This window comes from Eschrichtius robustus, chromosome 15 (genome assembly GCF_028021215.1).
Source record: "Eschrichtius robustus isolate mEscRob2 chromosome 15, mEscRob2.pri, whole genome shotgun sequence".
Lineage (NCBI taxonomy): Eukaryota > Metazoa > Chordata > Mammalia > Artiodactyla > Eschrichtiidae > Eschrichtius > Eschrichtius robustus.
The window spans coordinates 58606438-58630676 of NC_090838.1; the positions used below are offsets into that span (position 1 = coordinate 58606438).

A 24239-nucleotide genomic window follows, 5' to 3' on the forward strand; every position below is an offset into this window, starting at 1 on the left:
CCGTATGCTCTACTGAAGGCACAGAAGATTTTTCTTCACCAACAACAGACTTGTTTATGCCTTTACCTTTTACCTTTCGTACATATATAGGTTACAGATTACAAAACGTTTTGGCTGCGAGCGGCGGGGCAGAGGGTGACCATAAGAATCAGTCATATTTTAGGACAGCCCTTCCCCCTCCCCAACAAACACATACAAACTCCTGCTTCAGGTCCCCTGAATGGGACTTCTTAGGGAAGGGGGCGGAGCCCTAGGGCTGGTTGGCGAAGGCTGGGTCCTGCGAGGCGCGCCTGCGCCATACAGCCCCGCACGTGTTCGAGCCTCAAGCTTCCGCTGGCGCTGGAGTTTGTTGAGGATGCAAACCGAGATGGAGGCACAGAGTCCCTTGGCCGAGGCCGGCTTCACCCAGGTCACCCGAAAAGGTGGCCGGCGGGCGAAGAAACGGCAGGCTGAGCAGCTGTCCGCGGCGGAGGAGGGCGGGGACGCGTCCCGCATGGACACCGAGGAGGCCCGGCCCGCCAAGAGGCCCTTCTTCCCGCCCCTCTCCGGGGACGGGTTTCTGGTACTGGCGGGGGCCGAGGGACAGGAACGGGGCAGGGGCCAGAGGCGGGTCAGGACGGTGGCCTCTGGGTGATGTTGAAGCTTCTTCTGGCGTGAAGCTCTTAGAGAGGTGATTCTCCTGATGTTTAATTCGTCCAGTTAAAGGAGGCTTTCTGATAATCAGCTGTTGTTTCATATCTCCACCCACCCCCTATTCCTCCAGACAACTCCTGAGTTGTGTTTTCTTGTATCATAGGGTGGGAAAGAAGAAACCAGAAAAATTCCAGTCCCAGCTAACAGATACACTCCCTTAAAAGAGAACTGGATGAAGATATTTACTCCTATTGTGGAGCATTTGGGACTTCAGATACGCTTTAACTTGAAATCGAGGAATATAGAAATCAGGGTGAGGATAATATTAACTATTTTCAAATATACTGCGGTTTCTCTTTTCTACGGGGATGAAAAGGCATGAATAGACTTTCCTTAATGAGGCTTATTTTGTCGAATGATTTTCTTCCAGTTTTCTAATATATTTTAGTGTTTGAACCTCTCAAATGCCTTCAAAATCTGCATACAACACAATTATTGGTTGAATTCATAAGTTCGGACTGAAATCATACTAAAATACCAGCTGTGTCTTAGAAGACTTTTAATAACGTTCTGTTTTAATTGAGAAAAGGCTTAGTAAAGAGGTTGCCATAAACAGAAGTATTTAAGTAAGCAACCAAAGTACTTGCTGCAGTACAGGTGCTATATATTTTAGTGGTATTTTTTTGAAAAAAGTATTATTTTAAGAATAAGTGTAAATTATGTATAAATGTGTTTACTTATTCATTTGTTCATTCCATGATGTCAGTCTAGGAGTTAGACAAATAAAATTAGTAAACTTAGGGTTTTTAAAAAATTATTTATTTATTTATTTTTGGCTGTGTTGGGTCTTCGTTGCTGCGTGCGGGCTTTCTCTAGTTGCAACGAGCGGGGCTACTCTTCGTTGAGGTGCGCGGGCTGCTCACTGTGGTGGCTTCTCTTGTTGGGGAGCATGGGCTCTAGGCACGCGGGCTTCAGTAGTTGTGGCGCACGGGCTCAGTAGTTATGGCTCGCGGGCTTAGTTGCTCCGCGGCATGTGGGATCTTCCCGGATCAGGGCTCGAACCCCTGTCCCTTGCACTGGCAGGCAGATTCCTAACCACTGCGCAGCCAGGGGTTTTTTTTTCAGGCTGCCAATTTTGTATCAAAATCAGTGACCAAAAGTAATTATGTCTTCCTTTTTAAGGATTCATTATCAGGACTGGTATAGACTCATCTCTCTTGAAAGACTAGAATAATGGAATAAAGCAAAGAGGCACTGGTCTAAATAGTTGGCAAAGTTTAAAATACAGAACTTGACAGTAGAATTCCTCTTTGTTCCCATTGGCACTTTCATTCAGGTTTTTATGGCTTTCTGCCAAAACCTCTTGTTTGCTTATAAGTTTCCTTTACCTCATTGCTTTAAACCTCCTTTCACCACTCTGTTCTCTATGCCAGAGCCAGATTAATTTTCTCAGACCACACTGGTTTTATTGATATCTTGGTATCTTCAGTATTTCTGAAAGATAAAAGTTTTTGACTGAATTTGCCTTTCAAGTAGGAGTCTCATTCCCAAGTTCTCTCACCATCTCTTTGAACATTTTTCTGTCCGTCATTATGGATGGATTTGCTCTCTGAAGGCCCTCTCCTCCCTACTCCCTTTTTCTTCCTCAGTTTCATCATCTTTCAGGGTCTAGCTCAAGTTCTTTCTCCTTTACCATCAGTCCATTTTTCAATCTTGTCTTCAGGGCCTAAACGTTTATTGTGCTTAACTGTCTTATGAATTGCAGCACCATCTATTTGGATTCCACTGACATTTGTTGATACTGCTTTGTGCCAGACACATAGCGGTGTTTGGCAGGCACTACATCATTTTGGTCTTCAGGACAGCCCTGTGAGGTAGATGACATACCCCATCTAACAGATGTGAGGAAACTTGCCAAGGAGTTTCTTGGCCAAAGTCATTAATGCTAGTAGGGACTCTTCCATTCCAACCTCCTTATTTTACAGATGAGAAAACTTAAGACCTAGAGCATTCATGGGACTTGCCTAAAGTCACATATAGAATTGCGACTGGGGTCTAGTTTTAAATGTGCCATTACGCAGCCCTGTATGTTTCAAATTTGTCAAATACGTGGTCTCCTCAACTCGATTGTGAGTCTGTGTGGGGGAGGAGAAATGATGGTTTTGGAATCAGATCTGTGTTCAAATCTTATTTTTTCACTTTTTGGTACTTTAGTTTCCTCAAATATAAAGCTATTTATCTTACTTAAATTTAGGTTGACATGACGATTAGAGCTATAGTGTGTCAAGCACCTTTGTAGTACACATCATTTACAGGGATGGGCATTTTATGAATAGCACCTATATCTGTGATTATCGAATAAACTGTTTGAGGGCAGGATCCCTGCTTAAATCATTCTTGGTAATTAGTACTAGAGTTGTTGCTTTGGGAAAGAAACATCAGCACAGGAATGATGGCTGAAGTCAGGAGATTAGATCAGGACTCCCAGGGAGACTGCATTGAAGGAGAAAAGAGGACCAGCTTGGGTGGAGATGGGCCGAGGATGGAGGTCCTTCAGAATGGGAGCCATTGGGGGAGTCTTGCTGGTAACTCCAGAGTCAGATCAGCCTTGGAGTACAGTCAGTCATTTGACAGTCTTTAGGGGGCACTGCCCAGTTCTGGAGTTAGCAAAGTTTTGTTTTGAAAATTAAACACGATACTTACCTCACCAAAAACTGGGTCATAGAGAATATATTGGGGAAGGGTGGTGGCGAAGGAAATTATAATAATTGGAAAGGTCAACCCTAGTAGTTTGTTAGAATGTTATCTTTTTCATTCCAAGCTATAATTTGTGCTCCCTACCACACCTTTTTTTTTTTTTTTTTTTTTTTAACAGACTTGTAAAGAAACCAAAGATGTTAGCGCTCTGACAAAAGCAGCTGATTTCGTGAAAGCCTTTCTTCTTGGGTTTCAGGTAGAGGTGAGTGATTTCATGATATCTGAAATGGGGGCTCGGAAAATACGCCATATGACAGTTTTGATGGATTTGGGCATTTTTTTGTTTGTTTTTTAATTTGAGTGTTGTAGTTCTACAATTTATGAGAGTTAGCTTAACACTCATTCACAGGTGCGTGAATGGAAGAGCTTCACAGTATGTATTTCTGTATTGTAGGACGCACTTGCCCTCATTAGGTTGGATGACCTCTTCCTAGAGTCTTTTGAAATTACAGATGGTGAGTGTATGGTGGTTTTTTCACATGATCTACTGGGTGGTACTTTTGTATTGCTTTGTCTTGTACCTACCTGAGTCTCAGCTTTCCAGTCACATCAGTTGAGTCGCATTATTAGCAGCTTTTTCAAAAATGCGTGTCTTTCAGTAGGGAAATTTGGCTAATGATTAAACTTCCCATGGAAGTGGGTGATGCTGGGATGGCTTCCCTCCTGAGGTCTTGCTTTTCTCATTTAGTTAAGCCCTTAAAGGGAGACCACCTGTCGAGGGCAATAGGAAGAATCGCTGGCAAAGGAGGAAAAACCAAATTCACCATCGAGAACGTGACACGGACGCGGATAGTTTTAGCTGATGTGTAAGTATGTGATCTTGAGAAAATTATTGTCATAATTTATAGTTGATCGTTTGCTGGTTTCAAGAAGTGATAAAGATTGTATTTAACGTATAACGTAGCCACTAAATCTTTGTCAGGATATGGTTCTGGATGAATAGTTACCTACTTTGAAAACAGATTTAGTTGAGAAAATCTTAGATATTATAGCTTTTTTCTCAATTAGTAATGAAGGAAATGTTTAGAATCACAGTTAAAAGAAATTATATGACAGGTGAAGATTGAAATAGTATCTCAGGAGAATCTATTAAATCAGTAGAGGAGAGCAAGGAGTGTGTTGAATGCCATCATGAGGCTTTCCTTTAAAAAAGAAAAACATAAATGTATATACACGCACATGCACGTATATGTAAAGGCCTTTCATAAAAGGAAGGTGAGCATTGCACATTGTGGGAAAAACTAGAGAGCAGTTATATGTGAACATCAATAAGATGATACAGGCTCAAAATAAGGGTGCAGGAAGTCAAGCTGGGATTACCCTTCCCTGCCGGCGGTTGAAGCCGCTCTGTTGCCAGCTTGGGGTTACTGGCAGATGGCGCAGAGATTATTTAATGCCGTGAAGTTGGGAAACGAAGCAGTTGACTGAGAGGAGCAGGGACCTGCCTACTGCTAAATCCAGAAATAATTTTATTTAAAATCATCTCATCTTTGCTCTGAACCAAGGGGCTCACCATTATTTTCGAATCTGAATTTTAGACTCTTTTTCATACTGCAAATAGAAAACTATTAACACTACATTGGTGGCCCTGTTTACCCGAAGACAGGTGTGTTATAATTTTGACCTTTTATGACTTGAGCCTGGAGTTGGGACCACAGAGCCATGGGAAAAGCTCTTTTGAACTAGAAATTTCAAAAATTGAAATGTTTACCACACTTTAAAATATCATAAACAGCCCTAAAAGTTTTTGTTAGTTTAGAAATTTTAAAATGTAACTGATTTGCTAGTCCAATTATGGTTAACACATCATATTAAGTTTATAATTTATAAATGTATCAGTGTATTTCTAAGGGTTAACTTAAAATTTACTCATTGAACTAATTTTTTAAACAGCTGTATTACAGTATGGTTTACATACAATTAAAGTCACCTGTTTTAGGTATATAATTCCATGGGTTTTTGGCAAATACTCTGCAGTCCTGTGATCCCACCGCGCTCATTTCCATGACCCCAAAAGTTCCTTGTGCATCTTTTCAGCCCCTCCCAATTCCCAGGCAATCACTCATCTCCTTTCTGTCACTATGGTTTTGCCTTTTCTCGAAATTCATATATAGGTGGAAATACACAATATGTAGTCTTTGTTACATGGCTTCTTTTAATTAGCGTGTTGTTTCAAGTTTCTCCATTTTGTTGGGGGTTAGTAGTAGGTTTTTTTCAGTGCCAAGTACTGGCAAAGAAATGTACTGTCTTGCAGTTTTTGCTGTAAATAGGCTAACTGGAATCCACATGTTCAACAATTTATATTAGTTGTGATACAGCCATAAGATGGACTGTTATGCACCCATAAATGTTATTTTTGATGAGTTGCTGAAAACCTGGCAAAGATCACAGTAGAATGTGAACAAAATATGAAACTGAAAACCATTTGTTCCAGATACATTCAGGATATCGAATGGGAAAGAATGTTGCCTATGTGTCCTGAGACCTGTATGCCATTCCAACTACTGCCCCATTGCTTTGGTTATTTTAGCAGCAAAACTACTCACACTGTATGTATCCTTGCTTCTGTACCTCCTCATCTTTCATGCTGTACTTCACAGAATTTTGTTTTTATCGAAGTTACTCATACACATACTTTAAAAAAATTCCTCCTGTCTGCTTCCATTTCCCCCTCCTCTGAGGGAGGAAATTTCAGGTCTTCAAGTTCAGCTAGCTAATTTGTAAAAATTATTTTTCCTCTGTACTTCCAAATATCTTTGTATAGCAGCTTAATTTTTTCCCCTCAGATTCACTGTTGCTTTTCTCCTGTGAAAGATGAAGATTTCTCTTTTGGACTTCCCCACCTCCGCCCGCATGCTCACCCTTTCCAGCGGTCCCGTTTGCTTGCCCCTCCCTCTACACTGTGGGTTTGGTTCGACTCAAGCTCAGTGTTACCTGAGCATGAAATCGGTGCTCAGGGTATTAACAGCTGAGCCAGGCGGTGTACTGTGGTTACTTTATCTGTCCTCTGCAACTTTGTTGTCACGTGAAGAAATAATTCTTATGTTTCTGTGCGCTTTCTCAACATTTCAGCGTACTAATTGAATAGAAGGCCATACATTGTCTGTATCTCCGCTTGGTGGACTCAGATGCGTCAGACATTTTAGAAATCTCTCCTGGAGCCTTCTGTTCCAGAATCACTGCTGCCCTCTGCCTGGCACACAGCTGCTGTCCCGGCTCCTCCTCTCACCATTGCCCCTCTGGTGTTTGAACCCCTCGGTTCTTGGATTCTTTGTCCTGCGTCCTCCTTGTTTTGGTGGCGTAGGTAGTCCTGGAGCTCGCTTAGCACAGGAAGGACATTTTGTGAGACCTGGTTGGGAAGATGTCTTCTATTCTGGCCGAGCATACAAATCTGTTGTAAATCCTTCTCATTCAGAATTCCTTTCTGCAAGTTCATCTTCTAATCCTTCTATTCAGTTTTCTTAACATCCTGTTGTTGATTCATGAGTGCCTGAAAATTGCTTTTCTCATCTCACTGGTTTGGGGGTTTTTTTGGTTTGTTTTTCTTCTTTTCTCCCTGCAGTTTCTGTTTCTGTACTGCTTTATTCCGCTTGCTGGTTGTGCCTTCTACTCTTTTGCACTGGATGCTTTCCTCGGATTCTGGTTCTTCAGTGTGGGCGTCATATGTTAAGAGTGGGGCCATAAGGAGCAGACTAGAAACCTGGGCTCGGGATGCTTGCGGGTGGCCTAGGGATGGGGGGCTGGTGGCCTGCCGGCTTCACTTAGGATGACTGCCAGGCTGTTTCTTTGGGGAAACCCTGATGTCAGTATCTTTAGTCGTTCCCACTGAGCAGGCCAGGTTCCCCAGAGAGGTATTCTCCAGTCTCTCTGCTGACAGACTTCTGGAGCCCAGTTACGGAAGACAGTTGGAAGTCTCACCGCTCATTGTGCAGACGTTTGCTTGACATTGCCCCCGTTTTCGTCATGGTGCTCCTGCTTCCACTGTGCCTGATGCCCCTGGCCCAGACCCCAGGTCTTTCCCCTTCTGCAGTGAGCAGCCCCACCCCTTAATTTTACCAGAGTTACAGAGGGGTAGTAGGGTGGTTGGCTGGCTGCCCAGAGTGGGGAAGGAAACCTGGGGATCATCCTGAACAGACTTCAACTAATTTTAGCCTCATTTTCACCCCAATTTCAGAAATGCCTGAGCCTGTGGAAGGGAGACTGTTCTGTTTGACGTCCCCCCCTGAAGATTTTGGTGTCAGTTTACTAAGTTTACTGATATTTTGGAAGATGGGCTCAGAAAAGCAAAATGCTATATTGTCAGTCTGATTTGAACCATTCGGCAAGGAATGCCCATTAAAAAGGTCTGGATGATCTTCAGAGAGTAGTGAAGAAATTTAAAGAATCTTAAATCTTTTTTTTTTTTAATGTATTTTTATTTATTTATATTTGGCTGTGTTGGGTCTTCGTTGCTGCACGCAGGCTTTCTCTAGTTGCAGCGAGTGGGCTTCTCATTGCGGTGGCTTCTCTTGCTGCGGAGCACGGGCTCTAGGCACGCGGGCTTCAGTAGTTGTGGCACGCGGGCTCAGTAGTTGTGGCATGCGGGCTCTAGAGCGCAGACTCAGTAGTTGTGGCTCATGGACTTAGTTGCTCCGCGGCATGTGGGATCGTCCCGGGCCAGGGATCGAACCCATGTCCCCTGAATTGGCACGCGGATTCTTAACCACTGCGCCACCAGGGAAGTCCCTAAATAATCTTTGGAAAGCTTTGCAGTTAAAATACAAATATGTTTTAACGAAGTACAGTATTACCTGCATCTGGGTACTTTAATATTCCCAGCTCTGCCAGTGTGTCATCTCGGACAGGTGTTTTGATTTCTCACGAACTTGTTTCCTCATATGTAAAGTGGGAATAACTTCTGCCTGATAAAGCTCATGCGAGGATGAAATGAGAACATGTATGTAAAGCCCTAGCGTATTGGAGAGCACTCAGTGGATAGGAGCCATTGTTCACCAAGCGTCTTAAAGAACTGAGTTTTGTTTTTTAATTTTTCATGTCTTTCCCTCATAATTTTTTACTGGGATCTAATGCACTTATCATTCCCCTTCAGAGTGGTTTTCAGTATACTTACAGAGTTGTGCAACCATCACCACCACCTTTCTTTAGGCATCTGTGTCTATCATGAGTTTCCAGAGTTTCTGGATCATGGGACTTAGTGAAGGAAATGCTTTTTGTTGCTGACCTGTCTCACTTTATCTCTTGCAGGAAAGTTCACATCCTCGGTTCTTTCCAAAACATCAAGATGGCAAGAACTGCCCTCTGCAACCTCATCCTGGGTAACAGCAGTTTCTTCCTATGGTGTTTTCTCTGAAAGAAAAGGAGAGGGAATTGAGGAACTCAGATCACATTTGCAGATCACTTTAGGGTCAGGGTGATGATAAAGATAGCAAGCAGAAACTTGCTTGGGGGTTGGCAAATGTGGGCCCAGAGAGAAAGCAGGAATATTTTTGCTTGGATTCCATCTGCAAGCCCGAGAGAAAGGGTTTATTGGATGACACTGCTTACATCGTCGCTGCGTCCCCTGATGAGGTGCAGTAGGGAGCCCTTCCAGGACAGCAGCAGCGTTGTTGCAGGTTCAGCCAAAAGGGAGCTGCTGGGTAGTGTCAGTCATCTTAATCGACCTACTTAGTCCCATTTCCAAACCACGACGTACAGGCACTTGCGCTCAGAGCCGTGGGTTGTAGCGCTCGCTCGGGAAATGTGTGGGATTCACCGCGGTGCCCAGGTCAGTTGTGCCCAGGTCTGACTGGCTGCTTTTCGAAACATTTTGACAACTTGGTGTCTTTGGCTGTTAGGATTTAAAATGTTCTTTGGAGAATATTTATGTGGTTTCCTTTATGGTTCTTTTGTTAATTTAAGGTAGATCCAGTGGAACATGTCCCTGTCCTTTGTAGAGTTGCAGACCATTTTCCATGTAGCGTCTATATGTATACACGTGGATAAGCTTTTTTATTTTCTCCTGCAGGAAATCCTCCATCAAAGGTTTATGGCAATATTCGTGCTGTGGCTAGCAGAGCGGCAGACCGATTCTGATTTCAAATCAGAGACTTCTTATCTTGTCTTTGAACTCTAGAGAAAAAGCCTTTCCCCTCTACAAGTGGTCACCAGACACCATGTGAAGAACTTTTCAGTCATGGATACCATTATTTATACTAGCACATTAAGTATAATTTATTTTTTCCATTTTAAATCACATGTAGATTTGCATAGTCTATAAACCTCTCATTTGGAGGGAAACTTATTTTAAAAAACAGTTCTATATTAGCTTCTAATTTTTTGTTTATAAATTTATAAAAAGTTATTTCTTCTCTATGAGTTGTAATAAAAGAATTATCTCAGAAAACCTCTCTGACTTGTGACCTTTAATACTGGATGACGTGTGAATATTTTAGATCCAGGTCATAAGCAGCAGTTTGGATATACTCTGTGAACCAAGGAAGGCTAATATTTGTACCTATTTTTGCAGTTTGTAAAATTAAAGACTACATCACAAGGTTGATGTGAGGAAAGAGTTTTATTTTTTAAATAAGTGTTTAATGAAAGCAGTCAGACCTTACCAGTGTTTGGGTATACTTCTTCTAAGTAGTAAAGGTGAAATATGATAAAAGAATATTTCTACCCCTAAGAAAACTACTATATTCTGCAAATGTAATAGATTGTTTTAACAGGTGTCTGCCTAAATGTTCTGATTTATATTATGCATTTTTTAAATGAAAGGAACCCACTTCATTAAACTGTGTGATGTTATTCTCTTGTACATCTCTACAACCCTTGACCAGAACTTTAATGATAGGAGTATTAGAAAGTACGTGTAAGAACTAGAAAAAGTGTTGTTTTTAAGTATGGCTATTAAGCTTTCTATTAGTTACATGTGCCACTGTCCCAAACTAGTTTGTACATTGCATTGGGATTAGATATACGTAATATTACAGTGCGAATCCAGTGGGAAATTGCTGGAAATGTCCCAGCAGTAATTTTTTTATCCTTTGGCAACACAACAGCATGGAGAGTGTATGTGTATGTTGATATCATTTTACTCATGTCCTTTTGAAAAGGAATTTGTTGGGACTGTCTTATTCTGGAGCCTGCAAAGGCTTCAGGAGGTACTCGCCTACCCCCCACGCTTTGTCCAGGAAGTTATATGCAAAATTGTGAGTACTTAGGGTGTACTTTTCTAAGGAATGGGTCCACAATTTTAATCAGGTTTCCAAAGCGCTTCGCTGAGATGAACCATCACTACGTAACCATAAACATTTTGTGTTGATTCTTAAAGAGCATGATTTTGATCGGAAAAACACGGGTTTTCTATGTTAAAGTGAAGTAATCTTTTGGTATTGTTTGCATTTACTTCCTTTTGAAGATTTCTTACGTAGTTAGAACTGTCAGTAATATAAGAGCAAATATATTTCTTTGGCAGTTGCTAAAATTTGGGATACTGAACTTTTACCGTCTTGAGTTTTGGGCCTCTCCCTGTGCAAACCTCCCCACCCCGCAGGGAATCAGCACTGGCTTGGGGCTTGAGAGGGAAACAAAATGTTAGAGGAAACCCAGCTAATTCCTGGAATGGAATAATGAAGAAAAAATAGAGGTAATAAATCTGACTGCATCACAGTGGTAGTTGCAGTGGGAGTTGATCTTGACCTGGATCAAATCACTTCTTCAAATTCTCCTCTAAGGCTTGGACATGAAATCTAATACCGAAAACCTTAGCAATGCGTATCCATGTTTCTATGGCATCTGTCATGCTATCCTGTGATTATTTTAGTGTCTGCCTCCCACCCTAAAGCCTCTGATCTTTAGATTCTCAGTATTTAGTACAATTTCGGATAATAAACAACAGTTTATTAACATATTAATTGCTACTTGGCTGGGGAACGGGCATGAAAGAGGAGTATTTTCTTAGATATTCAGTGGCCGGTAAGGGAAGAGACCTTGGTGTTTCCTCCTAGTCATTCCAGAAGATTTGGACTCCAGTTCTCATCCTATCTACAGAAGAAAGCTCATGTTCATTGAGCATCTGGGAAAGAGACCTGATTTTCCTGATTCCAGAGCCATGGGACAGCATGCTTAATGTTAGATTATTGAGTACACGGTGACAGTGTACATTACATAACCATCCTACAACTTGCTTGCAAAATGCTTGTATTATACAAATGTTAATTACTCATTTGGTGGAAGAAATCAGAAATCTTCAAAGACACCAGTAATCTGAAGGAGGTTTGGGAGAGCAAGGACTCGCTAATTTGATCTGGTTAGCTGATAAATTTATAATGCCCAAGGTTAGTAAAAGGTTGAAGTGGCAGTGGACTTTAGCTTAAAATGCGAGCTAATTTCATGAGCGATTTTTGAGCATGTGGGAATTTTTGAAGACTTAAGAATTGTTTCAAGGACTTCCCTGGTGGCGCAGTGGTTAAGAATCCGCCTGCCAATGCAGGGGACACCGGTTCGAGCCCTGGTCTGGGAAGAGCCCACATGCCACGCAGCAACTAAGCCCGTGCGCCACAACTACTGAGCCTGTGCTCTGCAGCGTGCGAGCCACAACTACTGAAGCCAGCACGCCTAGAGCCCGTGCTCCGCAGTAAGAGAAACCTGCGCACCGCGACGAAGAGCAGCCCCCGCTCGCCGCAACTAGAGAAAGCCCGCGTGCGGCAGCGAAGACCCAATGCAGCCAAAAAAAAAAAAAAGAATCCATTCTATAAAACAAACAAAAATTGTTTCAAGACATATATGAGCTTGAACAGCATTTCTTTCTAAGTAAGTCCTGGAAAGTATCCAGAAGGATTTCTACCATCTTGTCTACTCTTTCTTTTAAACTGGTAAAATATACATGATTCACCATTCTAGCCATTTCGAACTGTACAGTTCAGTGACACTAAGTACGTTCTCATGCAACCATCATCCACCATTTCCAGAACTTTGATCTTCCCCATCTGACAGTGTACCCATTCAACACTAACTCCCTACTTCCCCCTCCTCCTGGCCCTTGGGAACCACCATTCTACTTTCTGTCTCTATGAGTTTGACAACTCCAGGAACTTGTATAAAAAATACAGTATTTGTTCTTTTGTGACTGGCTCTTTTTTCTTAGCATGTCTTCAAAGTTCATCCGTGTTACAGCATGTGTCAAAATTTCCTTCCTTTCATGGCTGAATAACATCCCACTGTATGTGTATACCACATTTTGATTATCCATCATCTGTCATGGGTGTTTTGGTTGCTTTCAAGTTTCGGCTACTGTGAATAATGCCGCTGTGAACATGCGTGTGCAAACACCTCTTCTAGTCCCTACTGCCACTTCTCTTGGGCAAGTGTCCTGAAGTGGAATTGCTGGGTCATGTGGTAAATCTGTGTTTAACTTGAGGAACCATTATACCATTTTTCCACAATGACCACCATTTGATATCCACACCAGCAATGCACAAGCCTTCCAGCTGCTTCATATCCTTACCAACACTTTTGCTAATGGCAATGCGAATGGGTATGAAGTGGTATCTTGTTTTAATTTGCATCTCCATAATGACTAGTGATATTGAGCATCTTTTCATGTGGTGTTGGCCATTTGTGTATCTTTCTGGAGAAATATCTATTCACGTCTTTTGCCCACTTTTTAATCAGGTGGTTTTTGAGTCGTAGCCTTTACATAGTCTAGATAGCAATCTCTTAGCAGATACGTGATTTACAAATGTTTTCTCCCATTCCGTGCATTGCTGTTTCACTTTGTCATCTTTTCTACTCTTAAGACCATTAGAACTAGGTAAAGAAAGGGAGACCTAGGGTTTAAAATGTTAACTATTGGTTTAGGCCTAACTAACTTATACTCCTAGTTCAAAGAGCCAAGGAATCCAGTGCATAGTATCTCATAACTAGTGCATGCCTGACAATATGGGTGTCTTGGGTATAGAACACCAAGAGCCCATCATTCATCTGGGCCAGGTACATCATTTCCCGTCACAAGAACCTCAAGTGCTTATTACAGCGCAGGCATGGCGTAGGAACCCTACAGAGCTGTTGAATGAATAAGTCTCAAAATTATACTAATGCTTACCTTTTACGAAGAGTGAGAAAGTAGTGGATAGAATTTAACATCACAACCTGTAGAAACAAGGTGTCTCCTATTACCTAATTCATTGATTACGTATTTATTAAACACTAAGAACTAGGCAGAATCTAGACAACCAGGTCTATCAGTGAACAAGGGACAGAAATCCCTGCCCTTGGGGAGCTTTCATTCGTGTCATTTCCATAACCGGGGAAGACAAATACAAAATGCTTAAGTGAATCATGTCAGAAGAGGTTAAATGCTATGGAAGAAAACAGTGGGGTAAAGGAGAATCAGGTGTATTAGTGTGTTTAAATGGTGGCCAGTAGAGTTCCTGTTGAACCAGGACACGGCTGAAACCCTTGGAAGCATTCCCTGTGGGTAGCCTGGGTGGGGAAGAGACGGTGCACAGGCCCACAGAGGAAGCACGCCAAAGGCTTCGGTAAGCACGGAGGCAAAGGAGGCTGGAAGCAGAGGAAGGGTGACACACCGGGTTCTGCAGGTCATTATGATGACTTGTGTTTTCACCCAGTGACAGAGCGGACTTACTTATGGCTCACAGCCAAAGATCAAATGTCAACTTACTAGAGTTTTTAAAAAATCTGAAAGAATGAAAAAAGACTATCCAATGGCTGGGAAAGCCTGAAGACCACTGTGAATACACTCAATCAAGTTTCAAATATTTTATTTTCTTATTCATACAGTATGAAGTTTTCTAAAGATCCCACAACATGATGTCTCATGCAGAAGAAAAACTAAACATTCAACATAAACCATCCCTCCCCCCCGACCCACGCACGCTAAAAAAAAAAAAAAAAAAAAAAAGAAAGAAAAAACCCTCAGTCCCCAGTAAGGAAATAATGTTTGCACTATTTTTCTGTAATGCCAGCCAAGATATGCACAAGCAAGAGAAATAGAAAGCATTTGCTAAAATATTTGTAACAAATACTTATGTACAAAAAATTCACAAAAGACTAGTTCCCCCCTTGAAGCAGAGCACATGGCAGTTGACACTGGAACAGATCAAACCACTGGCTGGGATTATAAGCCACGTACTGATCCAGAGGAAGAAAGTTACATGTAGTGGAGATTTTCAGTTTGAACATTAATATTTCCAAAGTTTGGCAACATTATGTTTTAAAATTATGCAAATTATGTAAACAAGAGGTACATATTTTAAATCGATCTACATGCAAAACTCCATGTCATGCAAGGACACCAAGCACCGGGATTTCTCTCACAGACAGAGCCCATGGCGTGCAGCACTCAGTTGAAGGAACAGCGATGGCAGGCGGGTGTGCCCAAATTAAGATTCTTTCCTCTTGATTCAACCTGCCTTTTCCCACTCATGATTATAAAACCAGTTTTCTAGAAAAACTACATAGGGAAAGACTACAGTCCTACAAAGCTAACCAGAATGTCTTCTTCCAGCCAATAGTACCTTTGCAGAAAAGGGAAGGGATAATATCAAGTGGTGGAACATGGTACACTACTTTTATATCACACAAATTTATTAAGTTACCTGTTACATATGTGGGCAAATCAAGAACACCATCATGCACTCTCTATGCCTTGTGGTAAAGAAATTTAAGAGGTATAAATCTGGATATAATTTTGCTCTCCTGTGGCATATAGATTAGTAAGGTTTCCCCCATGTAAGTCATAAATAAGTATATGTGGGTGTATAGATACACACATGCACATTAAATATCACCAGTTCTAGATCAGCTGCAAGTCTTTTGAAACAGAGAAAGGAAATTTATGGTTTAAACGTAAGTTTAATGACAATTTACCACCCATGTAATGAAACAAATAAACGGATATCCTAAGCAGTTAACATGATTATTTCAGGAACTCTTCAATAAGTCATGTCCGAGATAAATCAGGATTGCCTCAGATCGCTTCTGTCCTTTACAAATAAAATCACAACAAACTGACACTTACTCAGGGACATCTAATGAATGTAACGGCTCCTAGTTATGAAGTAACAGAGTGAGGCGGCCGTAAGCTCTGTGCTGTTACTATGTGAACACAAGAGCAGCAGCCCTGAACTATACTTTCTGCTCAAGCACAGGTGTCGTCAAAGCTGCACAGCAACGAGACACAGTCCCTGGAAACATATCATAGGTATAAATAAAGTTACAAACTCCTCTGTTACAAAAATGTAATCAAGGTAGAGAATAAGATGTTAACAAATGCTTTGTCAATCTCTCAAAAGAGAAAGAGCAGGAAAAGGAAAATAGCTGGCCCAACACCCGGCTCAAATCGTACAATCTTCAATCTATATATAAAACTGTGTGAAATAAAAGTGAGGATGTCGAATGTTCTGCTTGGCACTTTTGTACTCTATCATTTTGTTTCTGAATCAAGTATATTAAATTAAAGCCAACCTACTACACATATAGAAAGCTACATATATCTATATATAAATATTTACATATGTATATATAGATACTTTCTTGTTATAAAAGATGAAGAAAAATAAATTAAAAAGCCAACCCCTTCCCTTTCTTCACCACATTGATATGCTCTTTTCATGCTGCTGTCCTTCAGCTTTAAAGTGCTACACTGAGTTATTGAGAGAATAAGAGTTCAATAACACTTAGTTGGCTTCATGAGGCTCATGTTGGAAAATGTGGCTTCACAGAGAAAAATACTTCCATTTAAATACACAGAGAGCATTGCTGGACGTCTTGAGCAGATCTTCAGAGATGGAGAAGAAAGCAAAAGTGTTGGGTGGTACTCTTTACAGAAGAGTCACACGTCTACCACCATCTTTTTGTGAATATCGAGGCCACCTACAACCTGCAACAGACAGAACAAATCAAACTTGACCAGGTTCGAGGGACTCCTTTGTACTAATCTAGCCACCTTACCAAAACTACAGCTTAAAAAACATACTGCTTTAGCCATTTCCAGAAGCTGTTGTTTTTAAAAACCTGCATTGCCTTTTGTTAGAACTTTCATGGCTTCTTTCTCCTAGGATAACATTTTCTTGTGTTCTAGCACTAGGGCTGGCAAATTTTTCTGTAAAGGGCTAGGCGGTAAATATTTCAAGCTCTGTAGGCCATGTATAGTTTCTCTTGAATTTTCTTCTCCCATTTTTTTTTTTTTTAAACACCACTTTAAAATGAAAAAACTTTTTTTAGCTCAAAAACATACAAAACAGGCCACATGCAGGATTTGGCCCACTCTTTCCTCTGTCGTTTCGACATGGCCTTTAGTAATTTAATATTAAATGATAACCAGATGTTACCATAAAACCTGTCAGAAACCAAATGCAGGTTTCACTGTCAGTCTGTTCTAGAATATATCAAAAGGTAACAAATAAATAACATTTTCTGCACATGACTTTCCCATGGAGTCAAATACTTGTAAAGTTGTTGCAGGCACCTCAGTGAACACTGACATGGCCACGTGAAGTGCAATTACCTGTCTTATCATTCGGGGGATAAGTTCTATTAAGTATAACCTACATAAAGAAAGTAAACCATAAATGTTCACAGCTTGACGCATTTTCAGAGTGAACACCCAAGGAAACAGCAGCCAGGGAGGGCATCACCGGGGCTCGTCCGTGGCCCCCTTCCCGCACTGGCCGGCCCCCTCCCTCCCAAGCCACCGCCTGCCAGAGGTGGGCACTACCATGATTTAACACCATAGGTTACTCTGGTCTGCTTTTATACATTTCATAAATGAAATCTTTTGTGTCCGGCTTGTTTCACTCAACGTTATGTTTGTGAGATTCATCCACGTTGTTGTGCATAGCTGCGTCTGTATTATTTTTAAACCTTAAAATTTTTTTTTTTGAAAAAGAAAGTGTAAACAGCCAGCTAGTTCTACAACTTCTGTTATGAAAACAGCAGTTTGCTATCCTGCCCTCAAGTTTCTTTTTACTTAGAGGCAATCATTTAGAATTTTCAGCTGATGCCCAGTATTTACCTACAGGTCTCCAAATAACACCCCTACATTGCTTCTTCTTGGATTCAAAGTTTTAGGCATCACCTGCTGACTTCCCACCACAGAAGATGAAGATTAGACTTTCACACACACCTCTCCCTTCTGTCTCCTACCCCATATACTTCCCACCTCTCCCACGCTTCAAACAGTTGTATCTTTTTTTTTTGATTAGACAGAAATTCAGCATTTTATTTATGACTATATAGAATACTACTTACAGCAGAAGAGAACTGTGTACTATAGTTACCTTTTCTTTCCTGCACATTTGTTTTGCTACAGTTAATAACTGACCTTTTTCTTTGCCAGGTGTTCTATGTATTTATCATTAATTCAACCCTAAACTTTGCCCTAAACGCACTTAAATATATTACATAATTCTATCAATTTTACTGTCTTGAAATCACTCCCAGAGCTCTCCAACCAGCTCCAATCCAGGCCTGTCATCTATGGATTCTCCTTCACCATCATCCTAGAGATTTCCTTCTTTCATGTTGGACCTTCTGCTTCCTGGATCCCACACTGTCTTCTTTTTTTGATTTATAACTTTTTTATAGTGGGAGCACATCCTCTAGTAGTTTCCCAGAAAGGGAGGCCTTGCATACCTGAAAATGTCTTCATTTCTACCATCTAGTTTGAGTTTATTGAGAGTTCTCACTTGGAAATAACTGTCCCTCAAAATGGTGAAGGCAATGCTTCCGTTGTCTTCTAGTTCCCAACTCTGCTGAGAAATTTGCCACCATTATGATTCCTGAATCTTTGTATGACACCCTTCCCCTACCCCTCTACTTTAGCTCATTGGAAGTTTGTAGAACCATCTGTTTTAAAATTTCATGACAATGTGCCTAGGCCCACATTATTTTTATATACTATGCTGGGTACTTAGTAAGTCCTTTGGGTCAAAGAAGCTAATTACTTTTGATTCTGACATATTTTCTTGATTCATTTTTGACATTTCCTTCCCTGCATTTTCTTTCTGGAACCCTAGCATCTGGGTGTTAGACCTCCTAGAATGTATTTCAAAGTTTAAATGTCCGAGAGCTCTTTTATATATTCTCCAATTTTTGTTTCAAAGATCCAATATATTATATCCCTGAGGATAACCATGACAGATTTTTGTTCTACTCTGAAAGTTGTTACTGGCCTTGCATAGCCTGCTTCTCCAAGCTTCTTTTTCAGGTTTGATCTCATCTCTATAATCCATATTAGAGGCTTTCCTTGAATGTCTGATGACCCGTGGCTCTCTGCTCCTGTGGAAAGGGCACTAGAGCCTCCACATACAAAATGGGGCTGTTGACTGTGGGCTGTGCTTTGAGTGATCAGGTAAGACCATTTCTGGAGATCAGACTTCCCAAAGAGGGCTGTCCCACCTCTTGCCTGGAGGGTACAAGTCTAGCTGCCAGGGAATCAGGTTAGGGAAGAAGAAGAAGGCTGGAGGTGTCAAAATACAAATACGCTTATCTTCACTTGATTCCCCAATACATACATACACATACATACACACACACACACAACACACACACACCCCCAGCCCTATTTCACTTTCTCCAATCTCGCACTAAAGTGCAGGAGAAGTTAAACAGAGTCGGAAGGAGATCTTGTGTTCTAATTGCTTCTTTTTATTTATTTATTTTGTTCTTTTACTTTTTGGCACACCGTGCAGCATGCGGGATCTTAATTCCCTGACCAGGGATCAAACCCATGCTCCCTGCAGTGGGAGCGCAGAGTCTTAACCACTGGACCACCAGGGAAGTTGCTCTAATTGTTTCTTAAACTTTTAAGCAATTCTCCTGTTAGCCTCACCTTCACACCCAGTTTCAGTTACATTGTATCACCACTTTCTGAGCCTTTCAGGGATTCCACCTTATAAACCAAGTTGCTTCTCAGCTTTCCAAGTTTCTAGCTTCGAATTTTTACTCCTGTCTGCTAAACCAATTAACCATTCAACTTTATAAGCTGCCAAATCTAGTTACTATCCTCTCTGCTATTCACTTGGTCCTTGTGGGTTTATAACCTTTTCTTTTTAACCCATTTAATTTTCAGTGGAGTTATGAGAGGAAGCAAAAGTAAATACATGTGTTCAATCCACCAACTTTAATCCTGTCACTAATCATTTATAATATTTGTGCATGGTTAAGTATTCTGAAAAATGTTAAAGTAGATATGTAGTATGTGATCTTTTAAAATAACTTCCTTGGGACTTCCCTGGTGGCTCAGTGGTTAAGAATCCACCTGCCAATGCAGGGGACACGAGTTCAAGCCCTGGTCCAGGAAGATCCCACGCCATGGAGCAATTAAGCCCATGTGCCACAACTACTGAGCCTGCGCTCTAGAGCCCATGAGCCACAACTACTGAGCCCACGCACCACAACTACTGAAGCCCACGCGCCTAGAACCCATGCTCCGCAACAAGAGAAGCTACCGCAATGAGAAGCCCGCGCACCACAACGAAGAGTAGACTCCGCTCGTCGCAACTAGAGAAAGCCCGTGGACAGCAATGAAGACCCAATGCAGCCATACATACATACATACATACATACATACATAAACTGTCCTTTCTCTTTCACTGTTATAGCTTAAGAAATCAGAATAAAGAGAAATCAATGAAGCCAAAGTTAAGAGCTTGATAAATGTTCCCAAAAGTTGGCTTAATACACAAAACATTTTTCTTCATTCCTGAACTATGCCCTCCAAAAATACAAGTAAAGGCAATTTATCACAAAATGCTGAAAAACAAACTCAAAGCTTAGCTTATATCTTCAGTGTAATTAGTATCATTTCTATACCTACGAATGTATTTTAATTTCCTTTCACTGGTAAGTGATTTACATGTAAGTTTTAGTTTATATTTACTAAATGCAAGTAGTCTTCACTTATATACATCCCTTCCTTTAACACTCCAGTCAAGAGTTTCCCTTTCTCGTTTTGTTCCCTCAAGTCTTGGAATTAATTTTTTTTTCCTTCTTTCGAAAACTGGCTGCTACCTATGATGCCACTACCAGCATGGTCTCATGTCACACACAATGCGATGCCCGTCCACGGGAGTCCTTCAGCAAGTGCTGGCAACAGAGAAGGAGGAAGGACTTCCCTGGTGGTGCAGTGGTTAAGAATCCACCTGCCAATGCAGGGGACACGGGTTCGAGTCCTGATCCGGCAAGATCCCACATGCCGCGGAGCAACTAAGCCCGTGAACCACAACTACTCAGCCTTCGCTCTAGAGCCCACAAGGCACAACTACTGAGCCCATGTGCCACAACTACTGAAGCCCACGTGCCTAGAGCCTGCGCTCTGCAACAAGAGAAGCCACCACAATGAGAAGCCCGCGCACCGCAATGAAGAGTAGCCCCCGCTCGCCACACCTAGAGAAAGCCCGCGCACAGCAACAAAGACCCAACGCAGCCAAAAATAAATAAATAAATTTATTTATTTATAAAAAAACAGTGAGGGAGGAGACACAACGGAGGGACAGGACACAGAGCAGTACCACCTGGCATGGGTTCCAAATCTCAAGGCTCAAGCCTATCTAACTCTCTTCCAAAAAGACTTAGAGTGGTTTTTTATTTAATTAAATTAATTAATTAATTTATTTATTTATTTATGGCTATGTTGGGTCTTCGTTTCTGTGCGAGGGCTTTCTCTAGTTGCGGCAAGCGGGGGCCACTCTTCATCGCGGTGCGCGGGCCTCTCACTATCGTGGCCCGTCTTGTTGCGGAGCACAGGCTCCAGATGCGCAGGCTCAGCAATTGTGGCTCATGGGCCTAGTCGCTCCGCGGCATGTGGGATCTTCCCAGACCAGGGCTCGAACCCGTGTCCCCTGCACTGGCAGGCAGATTCTCAACCACTGCGCTACCAGGGAAGCCCCCTAGAGTGTTCTTTAAACTAGAGCACCACCCTACTTTTTGAAACAAAATGCAAAGATAGTATTCCCTTGAGATGAAGAAAGATCCTTAAAGGATCACGTGAACTTCTACTTAAATGCTGAAGTAGATACTTAAGTCCTTATATAACACACAACCAAAGCAATTTGTTTTCCCTGGTGTCGTCTAAGTAAAAAATGAAAAGAAGAAGAGGAGGAAAATCTTTTATACAAGGATTTCCCAGTCATGACTGAAATTTTTCAAAAATTTTTCTTTGTTATCTTTGCCTTTCCTTTGCATTGTCCAGTATCTCTAGCTTACAGTTAAAACTGCTTTTAACACATCAAAAAGTTAGCATCTTTGCTTTAGGGGCAGGAGTAACGAAGAGAAGCAGTAAAATGGAAGCTGAGCCGTTGCCCCAGTTTCCACCTAGAGCTAGTTGTCTAGGCCTTCCCACAACTGTAGTCCCCGCCTCTGTGGAGCCCTTGCCCCAGATTACAAGAACTACCTACCCATCAGTAGCTTAGAAAAATAAAATCACCTTTTTACAATGCCTAGCTGCTGAGTTTAAGACGGACAGGGACTCCATTTCTGTTGTCCTCGTGAAACCAAGCCTCTGGATTCCTAGCTGAAACTCATGAACGCATATTTCCCACAAAAGTATTTTCAAACAACCTAGTTGTTCATTTGGGAGGCTACCAATAATAAGTAAAAGTTACTAGTACCATTCTTGTGGCGTTTTATCAGACAATCACTGAGAATATTAATTATTGAGAATAAAATTAGTAACAATTACAACAAAGAACATTTCAAAACCTTGAATATGGGGCAATTAGGCAAAATCAAAAATAGAAATGTCTAGGGCAAAATAAAGGAATTCTCTATTAAGTGGTATTAAAAATGTTTTCATGAAACGTAACTAATGAAAGTACTTACAGCACAGAATTCTTCAAAGGATATTCTTCCATCTCCATCCTTATCTGCATTTATTATGGTTTTGTCCACGATTTGCTGTAACTGTGTATCTTTCAGATTGTTCCCCACCATCATCTTCAGCACCTGGAAGAGTTCCCCATTGGAAATATAGCCATCTTTATCCATGTCATAGATACGGAAAGCAACTAAAAAGAGAGTAAGGAAAATCAATGGCAAAATCAAAGGCAATCACAAACGAATACTTTCAATGAGAGAGAGAACTATAAGCTGCCAAACAATTAGAATTCTACTATGAGGACAGCTCCTTCCTACCCAGAGATGTCTTTAGGTGAAAATGGTTAAGAGTATATGGGCTATGGGACTTCCCTGGCAGTCCAGTGGTTAAGACTTCACCTTCCAATGCACGGGGTGGGTTTGATCTCTGGTTGGGGAGCTAAGATCCCACATGCCTCACGGCCAAAAAACCAAAACATAAAACAGAAGCAACAATGTAACAAATTCAATAAAGACTTTAAAAATGGTCCACATTGGGCTTCCCTGAATCCGCCTGCCAGTGCAGGAGACACGGGTTCAAGCCATGGTCCTGGAAGATCCCACATGCCACGGAGCAGCTAAGCCCGTACGCCACAACTACTGAGCCTGCGCTCTAGAGCCCGCGAGCCACAACTACTGAGCCTGTGCGCCACAACTACTGAAGCCCACGTGCTAAAGCCCACGCTCTGCAACGAGAAGCCACCACAATGAGAAGCCCATGCACTGCAACAAAGAGTAGCCCCGCTAGCCGCAACTAGAGAAAGCCCACGCACAGCAACAAAGACCCAATGCAGCCAAAAATTAAAAAAAAAAAAAAAAGGTCTACATAAAAAAAATCTTTAAAAGAAAAAGAGAGTATATGGGCTATGGAGTCAAGACTGCTTTGGCCAATTAGTGTAGCCCAGAGGTAAGTTATTTACCCTTCCTAAGCTTCATTTTCTGCACATATAAAATTGGGGCTAATAATAGTTCTAACCTCCCAGGTTCTTTACAGTACTGAATGAGATAATATACAATCAAAGACAGCAACTGTTATTGCTATTATTCTCATTTATATCAAAAAGAGTTTGTTTGCAAAGGATGTTTGCATATAGCCAGCACCTCAGAGAACTGTTATTAAATACAACATCTCTCTAGTTAAGAGCTGCAGAAACTAACACACCATTGTAAAGCAATTATACTCCAACAAAGATGTTTAAAAAAAAAAAAAAAAAAAGAGCTGAATGCTTTAAAAAGATATCAGATGTTCCCTATGATAGAGGCAGCCTACATAAACCAAAATAGTGGACTTCTGGCTAAATAATTCTGAATACGAGTGTAAATGAAGTTAACCTAATCACATTAGAGCATTTCTTCTCACTTTCATGCCAACATTTTATAATAACTATAAATGGAATATAATCTTTAAAATTGTGAATCACTATATTGTACACCTGTAACTTATAAAACACTGTACATCAACTATACTTCAATTAAAAATAAATCTCTTATCTAAGACATGTAATTCATATGGCTGTAGAAGGAAATTCTATTTTCCTTCTATCCAACTAAAAGCAACAATGACACATCATTAAAAAATGCAAACTGCAAATGTCCAGAAAGGATTTTCTCCATAATGTAAAATTTTTGTTATGTTTACTAAGGATCTAGAATAAAAGACATCTTTTAGAATATTTTAAAAGGAGGTCATAATGCAGTATGGGGTAGTGGTCTAAGAGGGAGAATGAACTCAGTGAAGAGAAATACTTACACCTCAACTTCTGTTCCTTATCTCCTTTGACACTGAACTGAGAGACTCCCTCAATGAACTCTGAATAAGAATAAAAAATGTTTACAAATCAGAAGTTTCAATTTTTTACAAAGAAAAACAATACGTACCCACATACACACACACACACACACACACACACAAACCCCTATATGCTCACAAAAAGATATTTTCTTGCTGCAAAAGAAAATATTACTAGCGGTGTTTAAAATTGAAAAAGCCA

At 41.1% G+C, this 24239-nt stretch overlaps 2 protein-coding genes across 2 annotated transcripts in view; one reads left to right on the plus strand and one right to left on the minus strand.

Moving 5' to 3' along the window:
• The first annotated feature begins 268 nt into the window (after positions 1-268).
• PNO1 (partner of NOB1 homolog) lies at positions 269-9926 on the plus strand. The gene is made up of 7 exons (XM_068565107.1): positions 269-562; positions 797-946; positions 3509-3592; positions 3785-3845; positions 4079-4196; positions 8635-8705; positions 9395-9926. The coding sequence occupies exons 1-7, from the start codon at positions 356-358 to the stop codon at positions 9460-9462; spliced, it is 759 nt and encodes a 252-aa protein (XP_068421208.1). The 5' UTR covers positions 269-355; the 3' UTR covers positions 9463-9926.
• A 5032-nt stretch (positions 9927-14958) lies between these two features.
• PPP3R1 (protein phosphatase 3 regulatory subunit B, alpha) overlaps positions 14959-24239 on the minus strand; it is a 56494-nt gene continuing 47213 nt past the window's right edge. Inside the window, exons 4-6 of the mRNA XM_068565108.1 lie at positions 23999-24058; positions 22216-22400; positions 14959-16273 (exon numbers count right to left, since the gene is read on the minus strand). Of these exons, the coding sequence (XP_068421209.1) occupies positions 16226-16273; positions 22216-22400; positions 23999-24058 (293 nt within the window). The 3' untranslated portion in view covers positions 14959-16225. The remainder of the gene's footprint in view (positions 16274-22215; positions 22401-23998; positions 24059-24239) is intronic.